Source organism: Nerophis lumbriciformis, linkage group LG09 (genome assembly GCF_033978685.3).
Source record: "Nerophis lumbriciformis linkage group LG09, RoL_Nlum_v2.1, whole genome shotgun sequence".
In the NCBI taxonomy this organism is placed as follows: domain Eukaryota; kingdom Metazoa; phylum Chordata; class Actinopteri; order Syngnathiformes; family Syngnathidae; genus Nerophis; species Nerophis lumbriciformis.
The window spans coordinates 15,711,819-15,732,664 of NC_084556.2; the positions used below are offsets into that span (position 1 = coordinate 15,711,819).

Sequence of the window (20,846 nt, forward strand, 5' to 3'; positions counted from 1 at the left end):
CGACATTAGCTCGGATTCAGACTCGGATTTCAGCGGCTTACGCGATTCAACAGATTACGAATGTATTGAAACGGATGGTTGTAGTGTGGAGGCAGGTAGCGAAAACGAAATTGAAGAAGAAACTGAAGCTATTGAGCCATATCGGTTTGAACCGTATGCAAGCGAAACTGACGAAAACGACACGACAGCCAGCGACACGGGAGAAAGCGAGGACAAATTCGGCGATCGCCTTCTAACCAACGATTGGTATGTGTTTGTTTGGCATTAAAGGAAACTAACAACTATGAACTAGGTTTACAGCATATGAAATACATTTGGCAACAACATGCACTTTGAGAGTGCAGACAGCCCAATTTTCATCAATTAATATATTCTGTAGACATACCCTCATCCGCGCTCTTTTCCTGAAAGCTGATCTGTCCAGTTTTGGAGTTGATGTCAGCAGGCCAGGGAAGCTAGGGTCGATATTCTTCTCTTGATCATCTTCGGTGGCATAAGAGACGGTGTGAGCCAAGACATCCAGGGGGTTTAGCTCGCTCGTCTGCGCCATTGCTTGCCGTGCTACCGAGGTCCTTTGTCCCTGAATTGCTCACATACTCCGGCAGATTCAATGGGGGTCTGGCGGCAGATTTCTTTGACTTTATCGTTGGAAATGCATCTGCTTTGAGTGTCGCAGGATATCCACACATTCTTGCCATCTCTGTCGTAGCATAGCTTTTGTCGGTAAAGTGTGCGGAACAAACGTCCAATTTCTTGCCACTTTCGCATCTTTGGGCCACTGGTGCAACTTGAATCCGTCCCTGTTCGTGTTGTTAGACCCTCCGACAACACACCGACGAGGCATGAACAGAGCTGATTTGACTCGGTGTTTGAGAAAATGGCGGATTGCTTCCCGATGTGACGTCATGTTGTGACGTCATCGCTCCGAGAGCGAATATTAGAAAGCCGTTTAATTCGCCAAAATTCACCCATTTAGAGTTCGGAAATCGGTTATAAAAATATATGGTCTTTTTTCTGCAACATCAAGGTATATATTGACGCTTACATAGGTCTGGTGATAATGTTCCCCTTTAACAGACCACAGACTATCAGGTTCCACAACACGGTTATCTTCTTCCTTCAGTCTTAGCACTGGCACCCCCCAGGGATGTGTGCTGAACCCCATTCTCTTCACACTACTGACCTATGACTGCTGCACACCCCAGTTATCATATTGTGAAGTTTGCGGACGACACATCAGTAGGGTAACACATTGAGGTAGGAGGTAGGACATTTGGTGGATTGGTGCAAAACCAACATTTGCATCAGTGTAAAAAAAAAAAAGCCAAGGATGTGGTGGTGAACTTCAGGAAAGTCAGACACTTCCGTTTCTCCCCATGCCCATTGGAGCACCAGAAGAGGAAATGTATCCAGCTTCCTGGGGTTCATCTATTGAGGGACCTTACCTGGCGCCACAACACTTCCTGTCTGCTCACGAAGGCACACCAGGGTCTCTACTTCCCCAGGAAGCTGTGAGCTCCATCCTTAAGAGTTTCCTGCAGATGTATGAAGGAGAGCACCCTCAGCACCAGCATAACGGTGTGGCACCGGAGAAGGTGGTGAAAGCTGCCAAAAAGACCGTGGTGAGTGGCCTTCCCACCACTGCAGACATATTCATCAGCAGAAGCAAAATGAAGGCTCTCTGCATCCCAAACAATCCCACCCGACCTCTTTTTGACCCTCTACCCTCAGGAAGGAGACTGCAGATTCGAACTACCAGACTGAGGACCAGCTTTGTTTCTGAAGAAGCTGAGTACAGTCAAGAATCCAGTTAGAGAAGTGACCATAAAGGGTAAAGAATGTCAACAACACCGTGCTCGAGTGATCCTAATGGGTCCAAAGTTTGCAAGAAAAAACACCCTCACACATAATCACCACCTAAGATGGCTCTGTACTTTCATTTTTTTTTCTTTACACCAAATTCTAACCCTATCACCTGAATATTGCAGCAGAAATCGAGCCATCAGACCAGACGACATTTTCCCCGACATCTCTAATTGTCCAATTTTGGTGAGACCATGCGGATTGCTGCTGCAATTTTGTGCCTTTATCTGCCAGGAGTGACACTTAGCACAGTGTTCTGCTGACAGAGCTCATCTTCTTCAAGACAAGGCTTGACCCAACCGAGCCATTCTGCCGGGACCTCTGCCATGGACCGGATATTTCGCCAGAGAACCTTCTCTCACAGAATGTTTTCGCAGTTTTAAACAATTTTCCGTAAACCAGCAAACTCCGGCACCAACAGCACAACTTTAATAACCTTTTTCGACTATTTTGAAGTTGGTTTCACGCATTAAAGGCATATTCTTGAATTGCTAGCATTTATTTGTGTTATTATCATGCATGGTATTATTGTGTATGCGTGAACTCCATTGTAAGACATTTTTTTTTATTTTAACATACAATAAATGCTCTACATCTGGCTGAGGCGTTTATTTCCCTAAATCGCAAAGAGGAGGGGGCGCTCATTGGTAGCAGACAACAGCTAGAGAAAATATTAGATTTTCAAAATCTGAAAATCATATAAAACAATTTATAAAACATTAATTTTGATTTAGACCAAACCAGAAAATGGAAAGAAAGCAACACATGCTCATTTTGTAAGAATTATATTGCACAATACACAACAACTCAACCAATGTTGTAATAGCGCTAAGGCTCAAACTGTTCAGTCTGTATTAAGACCACTAACGAGTTAATTGTTAACAGTACGGCAAATGTAACGCACGAGTTTCACCCCCTTTCTAGTACAGTTAAACCTATGTTGTTGACTTAATCTCTTCAGAAAATAACACATCATAGAGCCAAATAAAGTTGCAGCATACAGTAATAGTCCATTCAAAGTCAACGAGAGCCTTAGAGTTTGTGTTTCCAGAGCGTCACGAACAATGTGACACAAACACACAGCCGATGTTTGTGCTTTCTTGACAATACCACGAGTACCAGCACTGAGAAGGTGAGAAACACTATAGAGCTCAAGAAAGAACCTCAATTTACAAAGCGCTTATTGTATTACCTCTTGGATTTACGATCCAAAGGCCGAATGAAAATATGATTTGGTATACGAACCTTGTTTCAGAGTACACACGTTTCATCCACCCATTGTGTGCCTCGCCGTGCAGCCATCTTGTGCCCGGTAGCACAGCCATCGGGGTCGGGCTGATCGATCTCCGGTGCTCATTCAGCCAGCACTTCAGTGCAGCTCTTAGCTACTGTGCTAATTGCTACTTTGTGTACTTTTTAAATGTTTTTTTAGCCTTTCACAACAGTTTTCTATTTTTTCTAGCTCAATATTAGGCCCAAAAAAACAATGCAATGTTTGAAACATTCAGGACGTTTCTACAGCGTTGTCGATACTGCCTTTACTGACTACAGGCCGTATGTAAGTTGCACTCCCTAAATTTTTTAAGAAATGTATTTTTTCCCCATATACCGCACCGTACTATAATCCACAAATATATGCGTTGTTCCATCCATCCATTTTCTACCGCTGGTCCCTTTTGGGGTCGCGGGGGGTACTATCTCAGCTGCATTCGGGCAGAAGGCGGTGTACACCCTGGACAAGTCGCCACCTCATCGCAGGGCCAACACAGATAGACAAACAACCTTCACACTCACATTCACACACTAGGGCCAATTTTTTAGTGTTGCCAATCAACCTATCCCCGGGTGCATGTCTTTGGAGGTGGGAGAAAGCCAGAGTGCCCGGAGGGAACCCACACAGTCACGGGGAGAACATGCAAACTCCACACAGAAAGATCCCGAGCCCAGGATTGAATTTAGGACTACTTGGGACCTTCGTATTGTGAGGCACATGCACTAACCCCTGTTCCGCTGTGCTGTCCATTGTGCCACCGTGCTGCCCATATATAAATAATATATATATACGTTGTTAAATGAGTTATTTACACAGAAACATTTTGTAAATGTTTAATTACATGCCTTAATTCAGTGGTTCTCAACCTTTTTTCAGTGATGTACCCCCTGTGAATTTTTTTAAATTCAAGTACCCCCGAATCAGAGAAAAGCATTTTTGGTTGAAAAAAAGAGATAAAGAAGTAAAATACAGCACTATGTCATCAGTTTCTGATTTACTAAATTGCATAACAGTGCAAAATATTGCTCATTTGTAGTGGTCTTTCTTGAACTATTTGGAAAAAAAGATAGGTCTTTATTTATATTTATAAAATGATTTTTGAATTGTTGCTATTTTTAGAATATTTAAAAAAAATCTCATGTACCCCCTGGCATACCTTCAAGTACCCCTCCATTTGAGAACCACTGCCTTAATTGTTTCCAAACGGTGCCTGTAACACGGCAGTAAAACGGATGATCAAACAAAACAGAAGTCATCATTATGGACTCACTAGCTGCGGAAGCAAGCTCTCCAATCAGCTAAACAGACTCAATAAGTCCACGGTGACGTTTCGGTGAATTTACGAAACTGACTCGGTTCTCTGTCTCCGTAATCTTGGACATTAGAGAGTTCCACATTTCCAAACCGTCGGGAGAGATGTCCTGGTATTCCTCGACCTCAGAGGAATACCAAAGCGAGGGGGCTTCAGCTTCCATTTCCTTGAGGATTCTCCTTCTGTCCTTTTCTGTGAAGAACACATGTCCGATCTGTCGTCTGACTGATCGGCAGCCCCAGATATGAAGCGTTTGGCAAAAAGATGAACAGGATTGCTAAAATTTTGGGTGTGAGTGAGCGGTGAGTGAGCGGTGAGTGAGCGGTCTGCCCCTCGCTTCGACCGAGTTGAGGAATCCGTGGGTCCTGGACGTCGTGATGACGGGCCGAAGCCACTGAGGTCGGCTTCCGCTCGCGTCGATAAGCTCAAGTGTAAAGATTGGCATTGTAACTGGACGGAAGGGAGTAGACTGGGACGCCTTCGCCATCGGGTCCCTGAATCCAACTCTAATCCTCAGGCTCCAAAGCCTCCAGCTGTCGCTGGTTCCACTCCAATAGTCCCTCGAACGAGAGGTCCTCCTTCGAATCGCTTGACGGCTGGTCCATTCTGTTCTATGGTGGCATGTTGTGAAGTGTTTGCGATTCCAATAATGCGGAGGACCTCAGGCATTGTGCGGGTAAGATGTTTCTTTATTTCAATCCACGAGGAAACGTAACACAACTTAGGTGCTCAGCGTGGCATGAAGATTAGCATACTGAAACAAACAAAACCAACAAAACACAGTCGCGTGTAGCGAACAATGGGCCAGCACTCAAGCCTGGTGGAGCTAGGTATAAATAAGGGGACTGATTAGTGATAAGGATGGGCAACCGGTGTGAGTCTCAATTGTCCAACTAGAAGCCACCTAGCAATGGAATGTAAACAAAAGAGCCGCACGGCGCTAGGAACAAAACCAAAACACTAAACGCAGGGGAATAATACAACAAAAACAACAATCTGGTGCAACAGCTCATAACAACGATAGCGCATACTAATATGCATGAAAACACTCCTACATACATCACACAGGACGGTTTAGTAACTGTGAATTGTTTTAGTTACATTGTAAAACTTAACGTTGATTGGAGTGATTAATGACGACTAGAAGACAGAACGGCACTTGTGCTTCCGGTTGAAAGCACTATAAAGAAGGAGACACAATAGACGTTTACCCCGCAGCACTTACAATGAAAAGATGGCGCTGTCACGCCAAATTTCTTCCCCCTACAAAAACTTCCGCCCCGCCCCCCCATTTACTTCCGGGGTCATTTCCTCTTATGTCATTTCCTCTTACGTCATTGACAGCGATCGATAGAATCCAAATCTCCTGAAAATGGTGGTGTCACTGAATGACATTTGTCTTTATCTTTCCCAGAGGACTTATGTCAAACACCAGCAGGCTTCGAAAAATTCCAGGCGGAGTGTTAGGGCTGCTGCTGGGAACTTCTGTCTTCGTGGTAACGTGCAAAAAATATTGATTAATATATAATACTGTTAAATGTCTGTACTTTAAATCAACATTATTGTTGAAACCATTTCACTAATATTAATTAATATATAATACTGTTAAATGTCTGTACTTTAAATCAACATTATTGTTGAAACCATTTCACTACAATATTGTGTGTGCTGCTGTCCTGTGTCAAAGCCGAAGTGTTATCGATCGCTGTCAATGACGTAAGAGGAAATTACGTAAGTAAGAGGAAATGACGTTAGAGGAAATGACCCCAGAAGTAAATGGGGGGGGAAGGTTTTTGTAGGGGGAAGAAATTTGGCGTGACAGCGCCATAACACTAACAATAACACACCTTTTCAGTGTCTGTTGAAAACTATTTGCTCATTTAAAAACATGATGGCGGTTAGCAAATAAAAATCCATAAATTAGCCGCATCGTTTTATAAGCCGCAGGGATCAAAGCGTAGGGAAAAAAATAGCGGTTTATAATCCTGAATATTACGGTACATTGTTTCTTATGGGAAAACTTAGTTTCGGTTTTCATACGACTCGGTTTTATCAGCAATTCTGGAATGGAATATTAATGGAAACCAACAGTACATTATGTCCTTGTCCTCAATCACTTTTATTAGACGAGTGTACCGAATGTTGTCATAATGGACAAAAAACTGACTTGAACTCAGCAAAAGTACACAAAAAGCCACACTGGTGGTTGTGGTGTAGATTTGAGCAAACAGTGTGCCTGCCCCTAATCCTCATCTTCCTCCCAGCAGGCAGAAAGCAACATTAATCTGGAAGCCACTGCGCTCACAGGCGCTTGCAGCTCAAACATCTTCTCACACCGCCCTTGGCACTTTGGAAACACTCGGCATCTCAGCGCGCCCATCAGCATGTGCATGAGAAATGCCACGATCAGCAAGACAACATTCCCTCGCCCTAAGAACACACACGAGGCTAAACCCCCCTAAAAACTGCCATGCAATAGCGGGGTCTCAGTTGTCAGTTGTGAGCTGATAATAAGAGCGACTTCCTGCGCTTTTTCATTTCCAATCTCACAGCTCCGCATTGGAAATGCCACAGAATATACCCCCGAACCAAACCCCCTACCTCTCGCCCCTCGGGCGATATAGAACAACCCACAGAGCACATCAACTGTTGAATTTGATGTTCAGTCCTTCTTTTTTTTTTTTTTTTTTTTTTTACAGCTGCTCTGACTGAGCCTCTAGGAAATTTGCTTGTGCATGCAGTCCAAAAAAAAGTGCAGAGAAAGGCACACACAAGCAAAACACACAAAACAGACACGCCAGCCAGTGGGCAGCCGGTGTGAGAGAGAGGATAATGGAAGAAGAGCGTGTAAATCCCATATGTGCTTAATCCAGACACTTACAAGAGAGTGTGATTCATACTCTATTACACTCCACTAATGGTGCAGTGAGATGCCGCGGCGCACAATCAGTCAGCGGGTCTGAACCCGCAAAATAACATCCATGAATCCTCTTTACGGGGACTTAACCGAAGAGAGAGTAAAAGGTCAGGAATAAACCTTTTCTACTTATTAACCATTAAAACATTGAGCTGCGCCCACATGTTGAAATGCATTTCAGTTGCTGTCTTTGAGTAATGCACAAAAAGATGGTAGATTTTTGAGTTTTTAGTTAGAAACATGCAGTGAGAGTTCAAAGCAGATTTTTTTTACAAACCCCGTTTCCATATGAGTTGGGAAATTGTGCTAGATGTAAATATAAACGGAATACAATGATTTGCAAATCATTTTCAACCCATATTCAGTTGAATATGCTACAAAGACAACATATTTGATGTTCAAACTGATAAACATTTTTTCTTTGCAAATAATCATTAACTTTAGAATTTGATGCCAGCAACACGTGACAAAGAAGTTGGGAAAGGTGGCAATAAATACTGATAAAGTTGAGGAATGCTCATCAAACACTTATTTGGAACATCCCACAGGTGTGCAGGCTAATTGGGAACAGGTGGGTGCCATGATTGGGTATAAAAACAGCTTCCCAAAAAATACTCAGTCTTTCACAAGAAAGGACTGGGTGAGGTACACCCCTTTGTCCACAACTGCGTGAGCAAATAGTCAAACAGTTTAAATAAAATCAACTTTATTTATAGAGCACATTTAAAATTTACCACAGGGGTAGCCAAAGTGCTGTACAATGAGCAGGTTAAAAGATAAAACGAGTACCGAGCAAACACAATACAACACAAACAGAACACGATAAAAAATAAATAATTAAAATAGAATTAATAAAAACATAAAAACATAAAAACAGGATCACAGCAGGTGTATTATGGGGCGCCATTGCAGTATGGATATCACTCAGTGTTAAAAGCCATGGAATAAAAGTATGTTTTTAAGAGAGATTTAAAAACAGGAAGAGAGGAGGCTTGTCTAACACTCAGGGGTAGGTCGTTCCAGAGCTTGGGAGCAGCAACGGCGAAAGCTCTGTCACCTCTAAGCTTCAGCCTTGTGTCAGGGACCGTCAACAGCAGCTGATCGGCTGATCTTAAGGATCGGGTGGGGCAGTAAGGCTGAAGGAGGTCGGAGAGATAGGTTGGCGCGAGGTTGTTTAGACATTTAAAAACAAATAAAAGGAGTTTAAAATGTATTCGGTAACGCACAGGGAGCCAGTGAAGGGACGCTAAAATAGGGGTGATGTGCTCACGTCTGCGGGTCTGTGTTAGCAGACGAGCAGCAGAGTTCTGCACGAGCTGCAGGCGGGCGAGGGAGGCCTGGCTAATGCCAACATACAGGGCATTACAATAATCAAGACGAGTCGAGATAAAAGCGTGGATTAATTTCTCAAGATCATGTCTTGATAGAAGCGGTTTCACTTTCGCTATTTGGCGTAATTGATAAAAGCTTTTTTGAACGACGCTGCTGATTTGTTTTTCGAATTTAAAATCTGAGTCGAACTTTACCCCCAGGTTTGTGACAGAGTCGCTGAGATACGGGGTCAGAGTGCCGAGGTCAACGTTGGGGGAGGGAGAGCGACTTGGACCGAACAACATAACTTCTGTTTTATCTTCATTTAGGCTCAGGAAGTTAGCTGAAAGCCAGACTTTGATGTCGTGCAGGCAGTCAATAAGACGTTGAACCGTGTTATTTTGTGCCATGGGAAAATAAATCTGGCAATCATCGGCATAAAAATGAAATGCAATACTGTACTTCCTAAAAATAGAACCAAGGGGGAGAAACAACGTTTCTCAAAGTGCAATTGCAAGAAATTTAGGGATTTCAACATCTACGGTCCATAATATCATCAAAAGGTTCAGAGAATCTGGAGAAATCACTCCACGTCAGCGGCATGGCCAGAAACCAACATTGAATGACCGTGACCCTCGATCCCTCAGACGGCACTGTATCAAAAACCGACATCAATCTCTAAAGGATATCACCACATGGGCTCAGGAACACTTCAGAAAACCACTGTCACTAAATACAGTTGGTCGCTACATCTGTAAGTGCAAGTTAAAGCTCTTCTATGCAAAGCGAAAGCCATTTATCAACAACATTCAGAAACGCCGCCGGCTTCTCTGGGCCCGAGATAATCTAAGATGGACTCATGCAAAGTGGAAAAGTGTTCTGTGGTCTGACGAGTCCACATTTCAAATTGTTTTTGGAAATATTCGACATTGTGTCATCCGGACCAAAGGGGAAGCGAACCATCCGGACTGTTATTGACGCAAAGTTCAAAAGTCAGCATCCGTGATGGTATGGGGGTGCATTAGTGCCCAAAGCATGGGTAACTTACACATCTGCGAAGGCACCATTAATGCTGAAAGGTACATACAGGTTTTGGAACAACATATGCTGCCATCTAAGCGCTGTCTTTTTCATGGACGCCCCTGCTTATTTCAGTAAGACAATGCCAAGACACATTCAGCACGTGTTACAACAGCGTGGCTTCGTAAAAAAAGAGTGCGGGTACTTTCCTGGCCCGCCTACAGTCCAGACCTGTCTCCCATCAAAAATGTGTGGCGCATTATGAAGCGTAAAATACGACAGCGGAGACCCCGGACTGTTGAATGATTGAAGCTCTACACAAAACAAGAATGGGAAAGAATTCCACTTTCAAAGCTTCAACAATTAGTTTTCTCAGTTCCCAATCGTTTATTGAGTGTTGTTTAAAGAAAAGGGGATGTAACACAGTGGTGAACATGCCCTTTCCCAACTACTTTGGCACGTGTTGCAGCCATGAAATTCTAAGTTAATTATTATTTGCAAAAAAAAATAAAGTTTATGAGTTTGAACATCAAATATCTTGTCTTTGTAGTGCATTCAATTGAATATGGGTTGAAAAGGATTGGCAAATCATTGTATTCCGTTTATATTTACATCTAACACAATTTCCCAACTCATTTGGAAACGGGGTTTGTAACTTTCTTAGCATTTTTACAGTATATACCGTATTTTTCAGACTATAGAGCGCACCGGTTTATATGCCGCACCCACTAAATATTTTTCCTTATATTAACAGCACTGGATTATAAGCCGCATATATATATACACTGTATGTTGTTATAGATAGAGAGATATATAGATGGATAGTACTTTATTGATTCCTTCAGGAGAGTTCCCTCAGGGAAATTTAAATTCCAGCAGCAGTGTACATAATTGAGAACAAATTTAAAAAGTAAAAAGTAAATAATGGGGGTATAAATGGAAATAAAATATAACAATAAGAATAAAAATAAAAAGCAACAATAAGAATACAAATATAACAGTAAAAATAAGAATATAAGAAGAGAAACTAGGCAGTAGTGACCATGTTATGAAAATGTATTGCACTTTTTAAAAAAAATTCTAGTGGGTACTAGAATTCTGTCATTCTACCACCCCCCTGCCCCCCAGAGAGGAGTTTTACAGTCTGATGGCGTGTGGGACAAAGGAGTTTTTTAGTCTATTAATCTGTTAGTCTGTTATATGAGTTATTTACCAATAAATATTCTGTAAATGTTTATTTACATACCTTAATTGTTTCTAAACAGTGTATGTAACCTACTCAGTGGCCTAGTGGTTAGAGTGTCCGGCCTGAGATCGGTAGGTTGTGAGTTCAAACCCCGGCCGAGTCATACCAAAGACTATAAAAATGGGACCCATTACCTCCCTGCTTGGCACTCAGCATCAAGGGTGGAAATTGGGGGTTAAATCACCAAAAATGATTCCCGGGCGCGGCACCGCTGCTGCCCACTGCTCCCCTCACCTCCCAGGGGGGTGATCAAAGGTGATGGGTCAAATGCAGAGGACAAATTTCACCACACCTAGTGTGTGTGTGACAATCAGTGTGTGTGTGACAATCATTGGTACTTTAACTTTAACATGGCAGTAAAATGGCCGATCAAACAAAACAGAAGTCATTGTCATTAACAGACTCAATAACTCCACGGTGACATTTTGGTGAATTTACTGAGGAATTTGTGAAACTGACACAATACAATAATAAGGCCGTTGTAAAAAGTTAATAATACTAACACAGACCATCATAAACGTGATAGCATATTAGCTAATGCTACTGCTGAAGCTAGCGTCATTACATTACGATAGCATGTAGAAATATCCATGAAAACACTCCCACAGACATGTCTTACCAACATTGCTTGGAGTTATGAATGAATAATCAATACGAGTAAAAACGCTATGGAGGACTAGAAGACTAAACGGCACTGTACTTCTACTCTACTAAGTTGGAAATGGAAGGAGTGAGCGAACTCGTCCAAAAGATGGCGCCATTGCACATACAATTAACCCCAGTGTATTTGCTTATTTTTTTAAAAACACACAAAAATATATTTTTATTATGGCCATCAGCGAAGAAAAATCTGGGAATTAAGCCGCACTGTTTTATAAGCCGCAGGGTTCAAAGTGTAAGAAAAAACACTGGCACTGTTTTTAAAATACATATTTAGTACTTACTGGTCGCCCCTCCTTCTTTTACATCAACAGGGATTACAAGGTAGAACTAATCTTTGAGGCAATCAGAGCGTGGAGAGGGTATATTTAAAGTGGTAGACCGCAAACAGCGCTTGTACAGTAGTAGCACAACTTGCGAGCTTAATTGGTTCCATGACCGAGCTCTTAACTCAAAAACTCTTGTATCTCAAATTGTCACCCAATGCAAATATCTTAGATTATTTTAACTGGTGCTTTGTTTTTGATTTTGGCCTTTTTACAGAATTGGTCTCGTTTTGCTAGCTCAATATGAGTCCAAAGGAAGCAAAGGCCAAGCGATGTGTGGCTTAAAACATTCAGCGTTGTCGACACTGCCACTCACCTCCTCCTTCCTTCCCCTGCAAGCCAAGAAGATTAACTGACAAGTTATAGTGGATTTAATGTTTTATTCCTAACCATTTAGCAAACTGGCTGTTAAAGTTAGATAATTTAATGAACTGTGAGTGCACCACAGGGCTAGTGACGGTGTGTGTGTGTGTTGGCAGGGCGGCTGCAAGAGTCACAAGCAGTAAGCAACTAAGCTAGCTGTTGTTGTTTAACAGGAAGTTGATCTATCACCCTTGTTATGTTTGTTACATATATAGTACTGTATAGTGCTTTTTATTGTGTTCAAAGTGTATAAACTTGAACTAAAACAGGCTGGAACTCATTATTCATGTTTGTGTACTTCAGTGTACAAACTGTTCTATTTACGAACCGTGTTCAAGAACCAATTAGGTCTGTACATCGAGCTTACGCTGTACAGTACTAGTTGTTTCTTTCATGTTTGAACGAATCGGTGCTGTTTACATCAAATGTGACTTGACTTGACCTTCTTAATATGGTTGTTCTCTGCCATCCAGAGTAGGAAAACGAAGGTTAATGTGTGCAAATGAGTGCAAGAGAGTCTAGAAGCACGACGGCTTGCAGCTTTTTACCAACACACAGACAGTAAACAATGATGCGTCACACGATGCCGCCACACGAGACCAGACCTGTGTGCGTTACGTTCGGGTCGAACTGGAGCGTGGTTGTTTTCTCAGGATGCAGGACAGGCAGCGTCAGCAGCAGCTTGCAAATAAGAGGCTTTTAATTCCTTACACAGGCAACATACAAAAATGTAGCTACTTAACTACGCACGACATGCGGGAGCAAAAGATAGTAGCGTGAAGCTAAAATACCAAATAGTAGCTGAGGCAGAACCAAAACAACGGTCGCCAGTGGCGAACAGCAAGAAAGGAAAACACACCTGTCGCATGTAGCGAACAAAAACCCCGCAAGGACTGGTGGGATGAAACCGGTATAAGAAGGGACGTGATTAGTGGCGGCAGCAGGTGTAGACACCAATCACCAAACTCAGTTCACCTAGCAACAAGTAGGGTAAACAAAGGAGCACTGACAACAGAACAGAACAACGTGTCCAAAATGTGACACAAACTTTCCCTATAGGGGGGCGTATGAAAGTATGGAAGTAAAGTATGGAAGAAAAAAATCTGCTCTAGACGATTTCAAACATATCATAGCTCACAATTTTGATAATTATAATTAATGTATATGATTTACAGTAAGACACCCAATGCAATAGTAGAGGCCATTATAGCCACACTCATAGGCAGAGACAAAAGTGGAGGCAACAATGTAAAAATAGGGTCCTCTACGGTTGCCATGGCAGCAAATGGTCTCACTGTAAGTCTTCACACAAGGGCCACAGCATTAGGTACACATGTGCAACATCATAAGAACCCATAATATAATAGCTCTTTGAACCACAACATTAGAAACAGCTGCGAACACATACATACACATACTTTACAGCAGGGGTGAATGAAAGAATGCAGAGGGGCCACTTTAATACGTGTTTTCCATTAAGAGCCTGATCCACTAAAGGTTTGCGTGTTTTGAAACGCATGCAAGCTTGATGGCGCACACAACGTTTTATCTTCTAAACTTGTGCGCTGAAGATTGCGTCACTCTCAAGTGAGCAAGATAAGAAACGCAGTCCATTTTGTCATGAAGAATATGCATGCTGATCATCAGAACACTCACAACACTAGGAGGAGAAAGTGCAAATGCAGTTACTTAGTACACGCAGTGTGATTATCAAGGTCGAAGCTGTTTTGCGTCTTTATTTAGCACGTCGTGAAAGCACGTGCAAACTGGCAGTTGCGCAGAAATGGCTGTAACTTATATTGTCAACATATATGGAGTATCAAAAAGAACATATTAGACATTTATTATCGATTGAGCAATATCATTTTATATTTTTTTAGCTGATGGATGACTTCAAAGGCTTGATTTTTGCACCACTTATCAAGTGTACACGACTACTAATTGTACACACAGTGTTATAGCTTCCGCACGCTGGTATTTGGATCTTAGTAGATCAGACCCTAAATATATATATGCAGTTGTGGTCAAAAGTTTACATACACTTGTAAAGAACATAATGTCATGGCTGTCTTGAGTTTCCAATAAATTCTACAACTCTTATTTTTTTGTGATAGAGTGATTGGAGCACAAAAATTATTCATGAAGTTTGGTTCTTTTATGAATTTATTATGGGTCTACTGAAAATGTGACCATATCTACTGGGTCAAAAGTATACATACAGCAATGTTAATATTTGATAATTAATTAAGTTAATATTATGTCCCTTGGCAAGTTTCACTGCAATAAGGCGCTTTTGGTAGCCATCCAAAAGCTTCTGGCAAGCTTCTGGTTGAATTTTTGACCACTCCTCTTGACAATTGGTGCAGTTCAGCTAAATTTGTTGGTAATAGGTAAATGGGTTATACTTGTATAGCGCTTTTCTACCTTCAAGGTACTCAAAGCGCTTTGACACTATTTCCACATTCACCCATTCACACACACACATTCACACACTGATGGCGGGAACTGCCATGCAAGGCCCTAGCCACGACCCATCAGGAGCAAGCGTGAAGTGTCTTGCTCAAGGTCACAACGGATGTGACGAGGTTGGTAGAAGGTGGGGATTGAACCAGGAACCCTCAGGTTGCTGGCACAGCCACTCTCCCAACCGCGCCACGCCGTCCCCGTTCTCTGACATGGACTTGTTTCTTCAGCATTGTCCACACGTTTGCGTCAGGACTTTGGGAAGACCATTCTAAAACCTTAATTCTAGCCTGATTTATCAGGCTAGAATTAAGTCCTGACTTAAGTCAGAATTAAGTCCTGACTTAAACGTCCACATGTTTAAGTCCTGACTTAAACGTGTGGACAATGCTGAAGAAACAAGTCCAGAAAACCAACAAATTTAGCTGAACTGCACCAATTATCTCAAGAGGAGTGGTCAAAAACTCAACCAGAAGCTTGCCAGAAGCTTGTGGATGGCTACCAAAAGCGCCTTATTGCAGTGAAACTTGCCAAGGGACATGTAACCAATTGCTGTATGTATACTTTTGACCCAGCAGATTTGGTCACATTTTCAGTAGACCCATAATAAATTCATAAAAGAACTAAACTTCATGAATGTTTTTTGTGACCAACAAGTATGTGCTCCAATCACTCTATCACAAAAAATACGTGTTGTAGAAATGATTGGAAACTCAAGACAGCCATGACATTATGTTCTTTACAAGTGTATGTACACTTTTGACCACGACTGTATGCATGCTAAAAAAACAATTTAAAGTGTTTGCAAAGCTATTTGGAAAAAAAATGTTACCTTAGCTTTTGTGTTAAATGTGAACAAGCAAATAGTTGTTAGTGTTATATGTAATCATTTATTAAATCATTAGATCATTATTAATGAATTCATGTAATTTTCCGAAATAAAAAGCTGCAAGCCAAAAATGGCCCCTGGGTCACACTTTGGACACCCCTGGTTTATAAGCACTGGCCATCAAAACTGAGCATTATTCTTTTTGTTAACAATAATCATTAAAATAATAACCATCAGTGTTTTATTTGTTGAATAATGTCTTGACAAATACAAATAAAATATACAATTTTGAATATGGATTCTTTCTAAGGTCAGGTGTGTGTGTGCACACGTCAAAGACAAACACAGTCTTGTCTACATGCGTCCACTCACCTTTCTTGTCGCCAAAGAAGAGGGTCTGCTGTGCCGGGTTGGACCACTGGAGGGAGGTGTTGTCGTTGTACTCCACACGGCAGGTCATGTTGGCCGTCCCGCCCCCTGTCACCGTGACATTCTGCACCAGAGGGTACTGACCGCTGACACCTGCAACAGGAGACGCACGTGTGAGATCCAATCAACGCCATCATCATCAGTGTTAATCGGCCATGTTGTGATGAAGAGCGGCGGGCATATGTTTTTTTTTTTTCCTGTTGGTCGACATTCATATATATATGTATGTATATACATACACCCTGTTTAGCTCTGTGTACTGAAATGAACCGTGACATTCGAGGGTGCATTTAGCCTGCGGTAGCGACCCTGAAAGCTTGCTACGCTGGGAGAAAACAAATTAAAAGCTGCTCTCCGAGGACCCGTGTGGGCAATACCTGCATCCTCTGACAAAAACAAAACACCAAGACACGAGACAATTAGGCAATTCACGTGTAAAACCCGGTTAAGCTCGGAGGGCCGTGGAGAGGCCCAATGTTTTTTCAGCACCACGGACAGCGCCATATGTTGCAAGTGTGTATGTGTGAGCGGCAACACGTAAATAAAAATAAATCCATCCCTGTTCCCATCCCCAGAGGATGTGCTTTAAAGGCTGTGTGAATAAAGGCTTAGGCTAGGAAGATTATTCATCCCTGACTTAACTCTCATCTTCACCCCCCAGGAGAAGATCATAAAGGGAACACAAATACGGATGGATTATTTTAGAACAGAATTCCATGCCACAGTATTAGATTCAGTTCCTTTACCTGTATTTCGCATTTTTAATGACAGCCCAATTGAGATCAACAGTACGGAGGGAAGAGAGAGAGAGGGGTGGAGCGGGGTGGTGCGAGGAGGTAAGTCAAAGAGCACGGGTCATTTCCAGCGTTGATTAAGGCCTCCCAAGGTTAATCATGCACAGAAGAGATAGAGGAAAAGAGAAGGAGGAGGAGGAAGCAAATGGAACGCAGCGTTGGGAGGAGAGAATTATGTTTTATTCATGGAAGTTTTGCATGAAGCGTGCTCTGGCCTTGTGATTTACCAGCCACTGTCCTCACTTCTACCTCTCTTTGCACATCATCTACTTTACCCTCATTTTTACGTCAAGTACATCCCAATGCTACTTCACTTTTTCAGGCCGCCCTGTATTTGTGGAAGTGCATTATGACCCATCTCTCATAAAATAACAACGGGGAGATAAAAGACGAGGAAACATGTCATATTTCTAACCCCCGATTTCCATAGGATGCGGAACGCCAGCGAAACGTAACCGCCACGGAACGGCGCCGCCATCTGCCGTCCGGCAATCCCCAGCGCCTTTCTTTTGCAGCTGTGCCGTGCAAGTGATAAAGTAAACCCTGACGTAAACGCCGCGGAACGTCTGCAGCTTTGCCGTCCATCAATACCCACAGGCGGGCGCGTGCTTTGACTGGACTTGACCTGTGAAAAAGACGACAGTTTTGCCTTGCAGAACGTCGACTTATTTTTCTTTGTAGGAAGCAACAACACAATCGTGACATTATCGCATAGCACGCTTATGCTCCAAGCTATGAAGTTTAGTAAACTATAACATTGCCTGTTTCATTAGTGTGTGTGCATGTGCAATTGATTACTGGTGCAACCCGCTTTATTTAAAGGAGGATTTTGCATTTTTCGCCCAACTTTCACCATGGAAACACTCATTTACTGCACATTCATGTTATCATGATGCTACCTGTGGTGTTTTGCTATGTTTCAAAACATGCAGCAGACCAATATGTAACGCTTTTTCAGGGAATTTTAACGGCAGTCCTGCGGTGCATCAACATAACTTACTTTTTCAGCATGCTGAATAATATTAATGATACTAATAAGGAGTTATATTTATATAGTGCATTTTTCTAGTGTGTGACATTGAGAATGCATCATTCAATCACTCCACATTCACAAATTGATGGTGGTAAGCTACATTTGTAGCCACAGCAGCCCTAGGGTAGACTGGCGGAAACGCAGCTGCCAATTTACGCCTACGTCTTTTCCGACCACCACTGAACATTCATTCCCACTCGCACTAACTGCAAGCGAGCGTTGGAATGATCCAAAATGCATATTGCAAGAAGTTTTTTTTAATGTACAAAAAACATAAAATAAATTAAAAACGCCAGCAGTCACCGAAATGCAACATTGGAATTTGTTTTAAACAGCCCCGTAAGTCATCCATCAGCTATAAAATTAAAAAAATTAAATTGCTGAGCAGAACACGGTCAATGCAGTATATATTGACAAGCATACGTAGGACGAAGCTGCAGAGAGATCACTTCCTTTCTCACCACTCTCACTGCATTCCTTCTTAGACATACTAAATAAACACGCAACAAGTGGGTAAAGTACAGTTTTAGTTTTGATTAATCACACTGCAGGGGCTAATTAGCTACAGTAGAAAGGCAATTCATATGGCCCCATTCATCGCAGTTTACCTGACACATGAAACGTGACGAATTGGGGTGTTGCACTATCCACTTTAGTCACCAGATGGCAGTGGAGTGTTGACATATTTTGTGGCAATTTCAACTTTGACCACAGCATCCGTTTCTATGTAGAGTAGCGCTTTCCATGATTTTCAGCAGACTGCATTGCACAATGATTAACCCCCCTTTTCAAGAATGTTGCCATATGAATCCCTTCCCTACTGTACATTTTTTCCTCTCAGCATTGTGGCCGTTCTGATGATCAGCATATATTCTGCATATAACTAAATGCAAGTTTTCTTTAATCGCGATTGTAATTCGCAATTTTTATATTTTATACGTATAAATGCTAAAAGAGGGAAACATACAGCTCAATTTGTGTTACTTTGCAGAACGTCCTCACTAACGAGTCGCGAGTAGGGAAGTGATGTCCGTTTTCAGTCTGTGGGGAGGCGGGGCCGGCAGATCGACAACGAGGCAGGGCACTTTGGACCCCACTCCAAGATGGCGGCGAGGAGGCATGGCCGGTAGTCCGTCAGCAGGGCAGGGCACACCGCGGCCCGCTCCAAGATGGTGGCGAGGAGGCGTGGCCGGCGAACAAGCGTCCAAATGGACTACATGTGCGTGTATCGCACAGCTGGGCAGAATTAAGTGATCCCTTCTCAGTGTTTAAAAGGACGGCAGCCGAGAACGACGGGGCAGGAGGAGGTGGAGAGCCAGCAGCAGATGCAGCGCGCGAGAGGAAGAGGAGCCAGAGAAAGGCGGACGGCGGACGCTAGTGATGGGTGCGGCAACACCGATGCATCGGCGCATGCGTCGAACTCATAGAGCGAAACCCTGTGTCGGTGCGCGTACTGCTTTTAGAAAGTCACGTGACCGATCATGAGCTGCTTTGGTCACGTGACCGATACGCGAACTGTGTCGCACTCCCACCTCCTATGTGCCCTGTGAGCAAGTCTTTTCTACAGCCGGAGAAATAATAACTAAGAAGAGATGACTGAAGTGTTGATAACACATACTTGCCAACCTTGAGACCTCCGATTTCGGGAGGTGGGGGTTGGGGGCGTGGTCGGGGTGGGGCGGGGCGTGGTTAAGAGGGGAGGAGTATATTGACAGCTAGAATTCACAAAGTCAAGTATTTCATACATATATATATATATATATATATATATATATATATCCTGAAAATATGCAAACAAAACTGTGTTTAGATAATTGATACTTCAAACTTGCATAAATAAATATTAAGGAATATAACATAACTTGGCTTCTGAGAGTTTCAAAATGTAATAAATAAAATGCTAAAGTTGTTGATAAACAAGAAATTATTTTAATAATTAAATATGGTCATTTTAAATGAATTATTATGATAATTTAAAATCAATCATTTCAAATATGTTTGTTTTAATGTATAATTCTATGGCTGGATGTAATAAGGAGTCACGAAAAAATACAAATAAAAATACAATTCATTTTGATGTTTTTAGCAAAATATAGTAAAAATGTATTTATTATTATTTTTTTTTAATTAATATATTTATTTTTAGGTAAGATAAACATAATAATACAATTTATCTCTAGTCTGGATGATTTAGTTCTTGTCACCCTGTTGTTCTCCCGTCATGAAAAAAGGCTGTCCTCACTCAGGTCCGCATGGAGCTGGAGGGGGCGTGGCTTCCAGCTCCGGCTGAAAATCGGGAGATTTTCGGGAGAATATTTGTCCCAGGAGGTTTTCGGGAGAGGCGCTGAATTTCGGGAGTCTCCCGGAAAATTCGGGAGGGTTGGCAAGTATGTGATAACAACCAAAACAGTCTCAATCAATCAATGAAAGAAATCGTCTAAAATTGAATACGTTGGAAAAACTGTTTTTTTTTTTTAATAAAAATGTGTAAAAAATTAATTTAAAAAAATCCCAGTCCACAAGCATCCTCATTCACAACACATTCTCTTAGATTTCCATGTTATTATACATGTTCACATTTTTTATTGACTGTATCTAAAAAAGATAAAAATATATTTTTATTTAAATGAAGATATGAAATAATCCTAAATGAAATACAATGACTTGGTTTATATTATTGTATATACTAGGTCATAAAATCAGTGTCATTTGAGTCGGTCCATTGGTTGCCTGTAGAGATTTTTAATGTCCAGCAGATGTCAGTATTTAGTGACACAGTATCAATACAGTTTTGCAATGTGTCGAAACGCTTCATGACGCCTCATCAATCCATCACTAGCGGACGCTGAGCGAGACCGCAAGAGAGCCCAAGGGAGACGACGACGTGCTGCTGAAAAGCAGACGGAGGAGCGAGCAGAGCGAGGCAAGTGCTGAAAAGCAATTCTTTATTGAACAATAAAAGAAAGTCAACCCTGCTCGAAGCAATGTCCTTCCTTGATGGTCCTGC

The 20,846-nt window shown here is 42.1% G+C and overlaps 1 protein-coding gene across 2 annotated transcripts in view; it reads right to left on the reverse strand.

Moving 5' to 3' along the window:
- cadm2a (cell adhesion molecule 2a) overlaps window positions 1-20,846 on the reverse strand; it is a 619,370-nt gene that overhangs the window by 155,581 nt on the left and 442,943 nt on the right. For both annotated transcript variants that reach the window (XM_061962498.2, XM_072913795.1), the window contains one exon: window positions 15,956-16,105. In XM_061962498.2, the coding sequence (XP_061818482.1) occupies window positions 15,956-16,105 (150 nt within the window). The remainder of the gene's footprint in view (window positions 1-15,955; window positions 16,106-20,846) is intronic.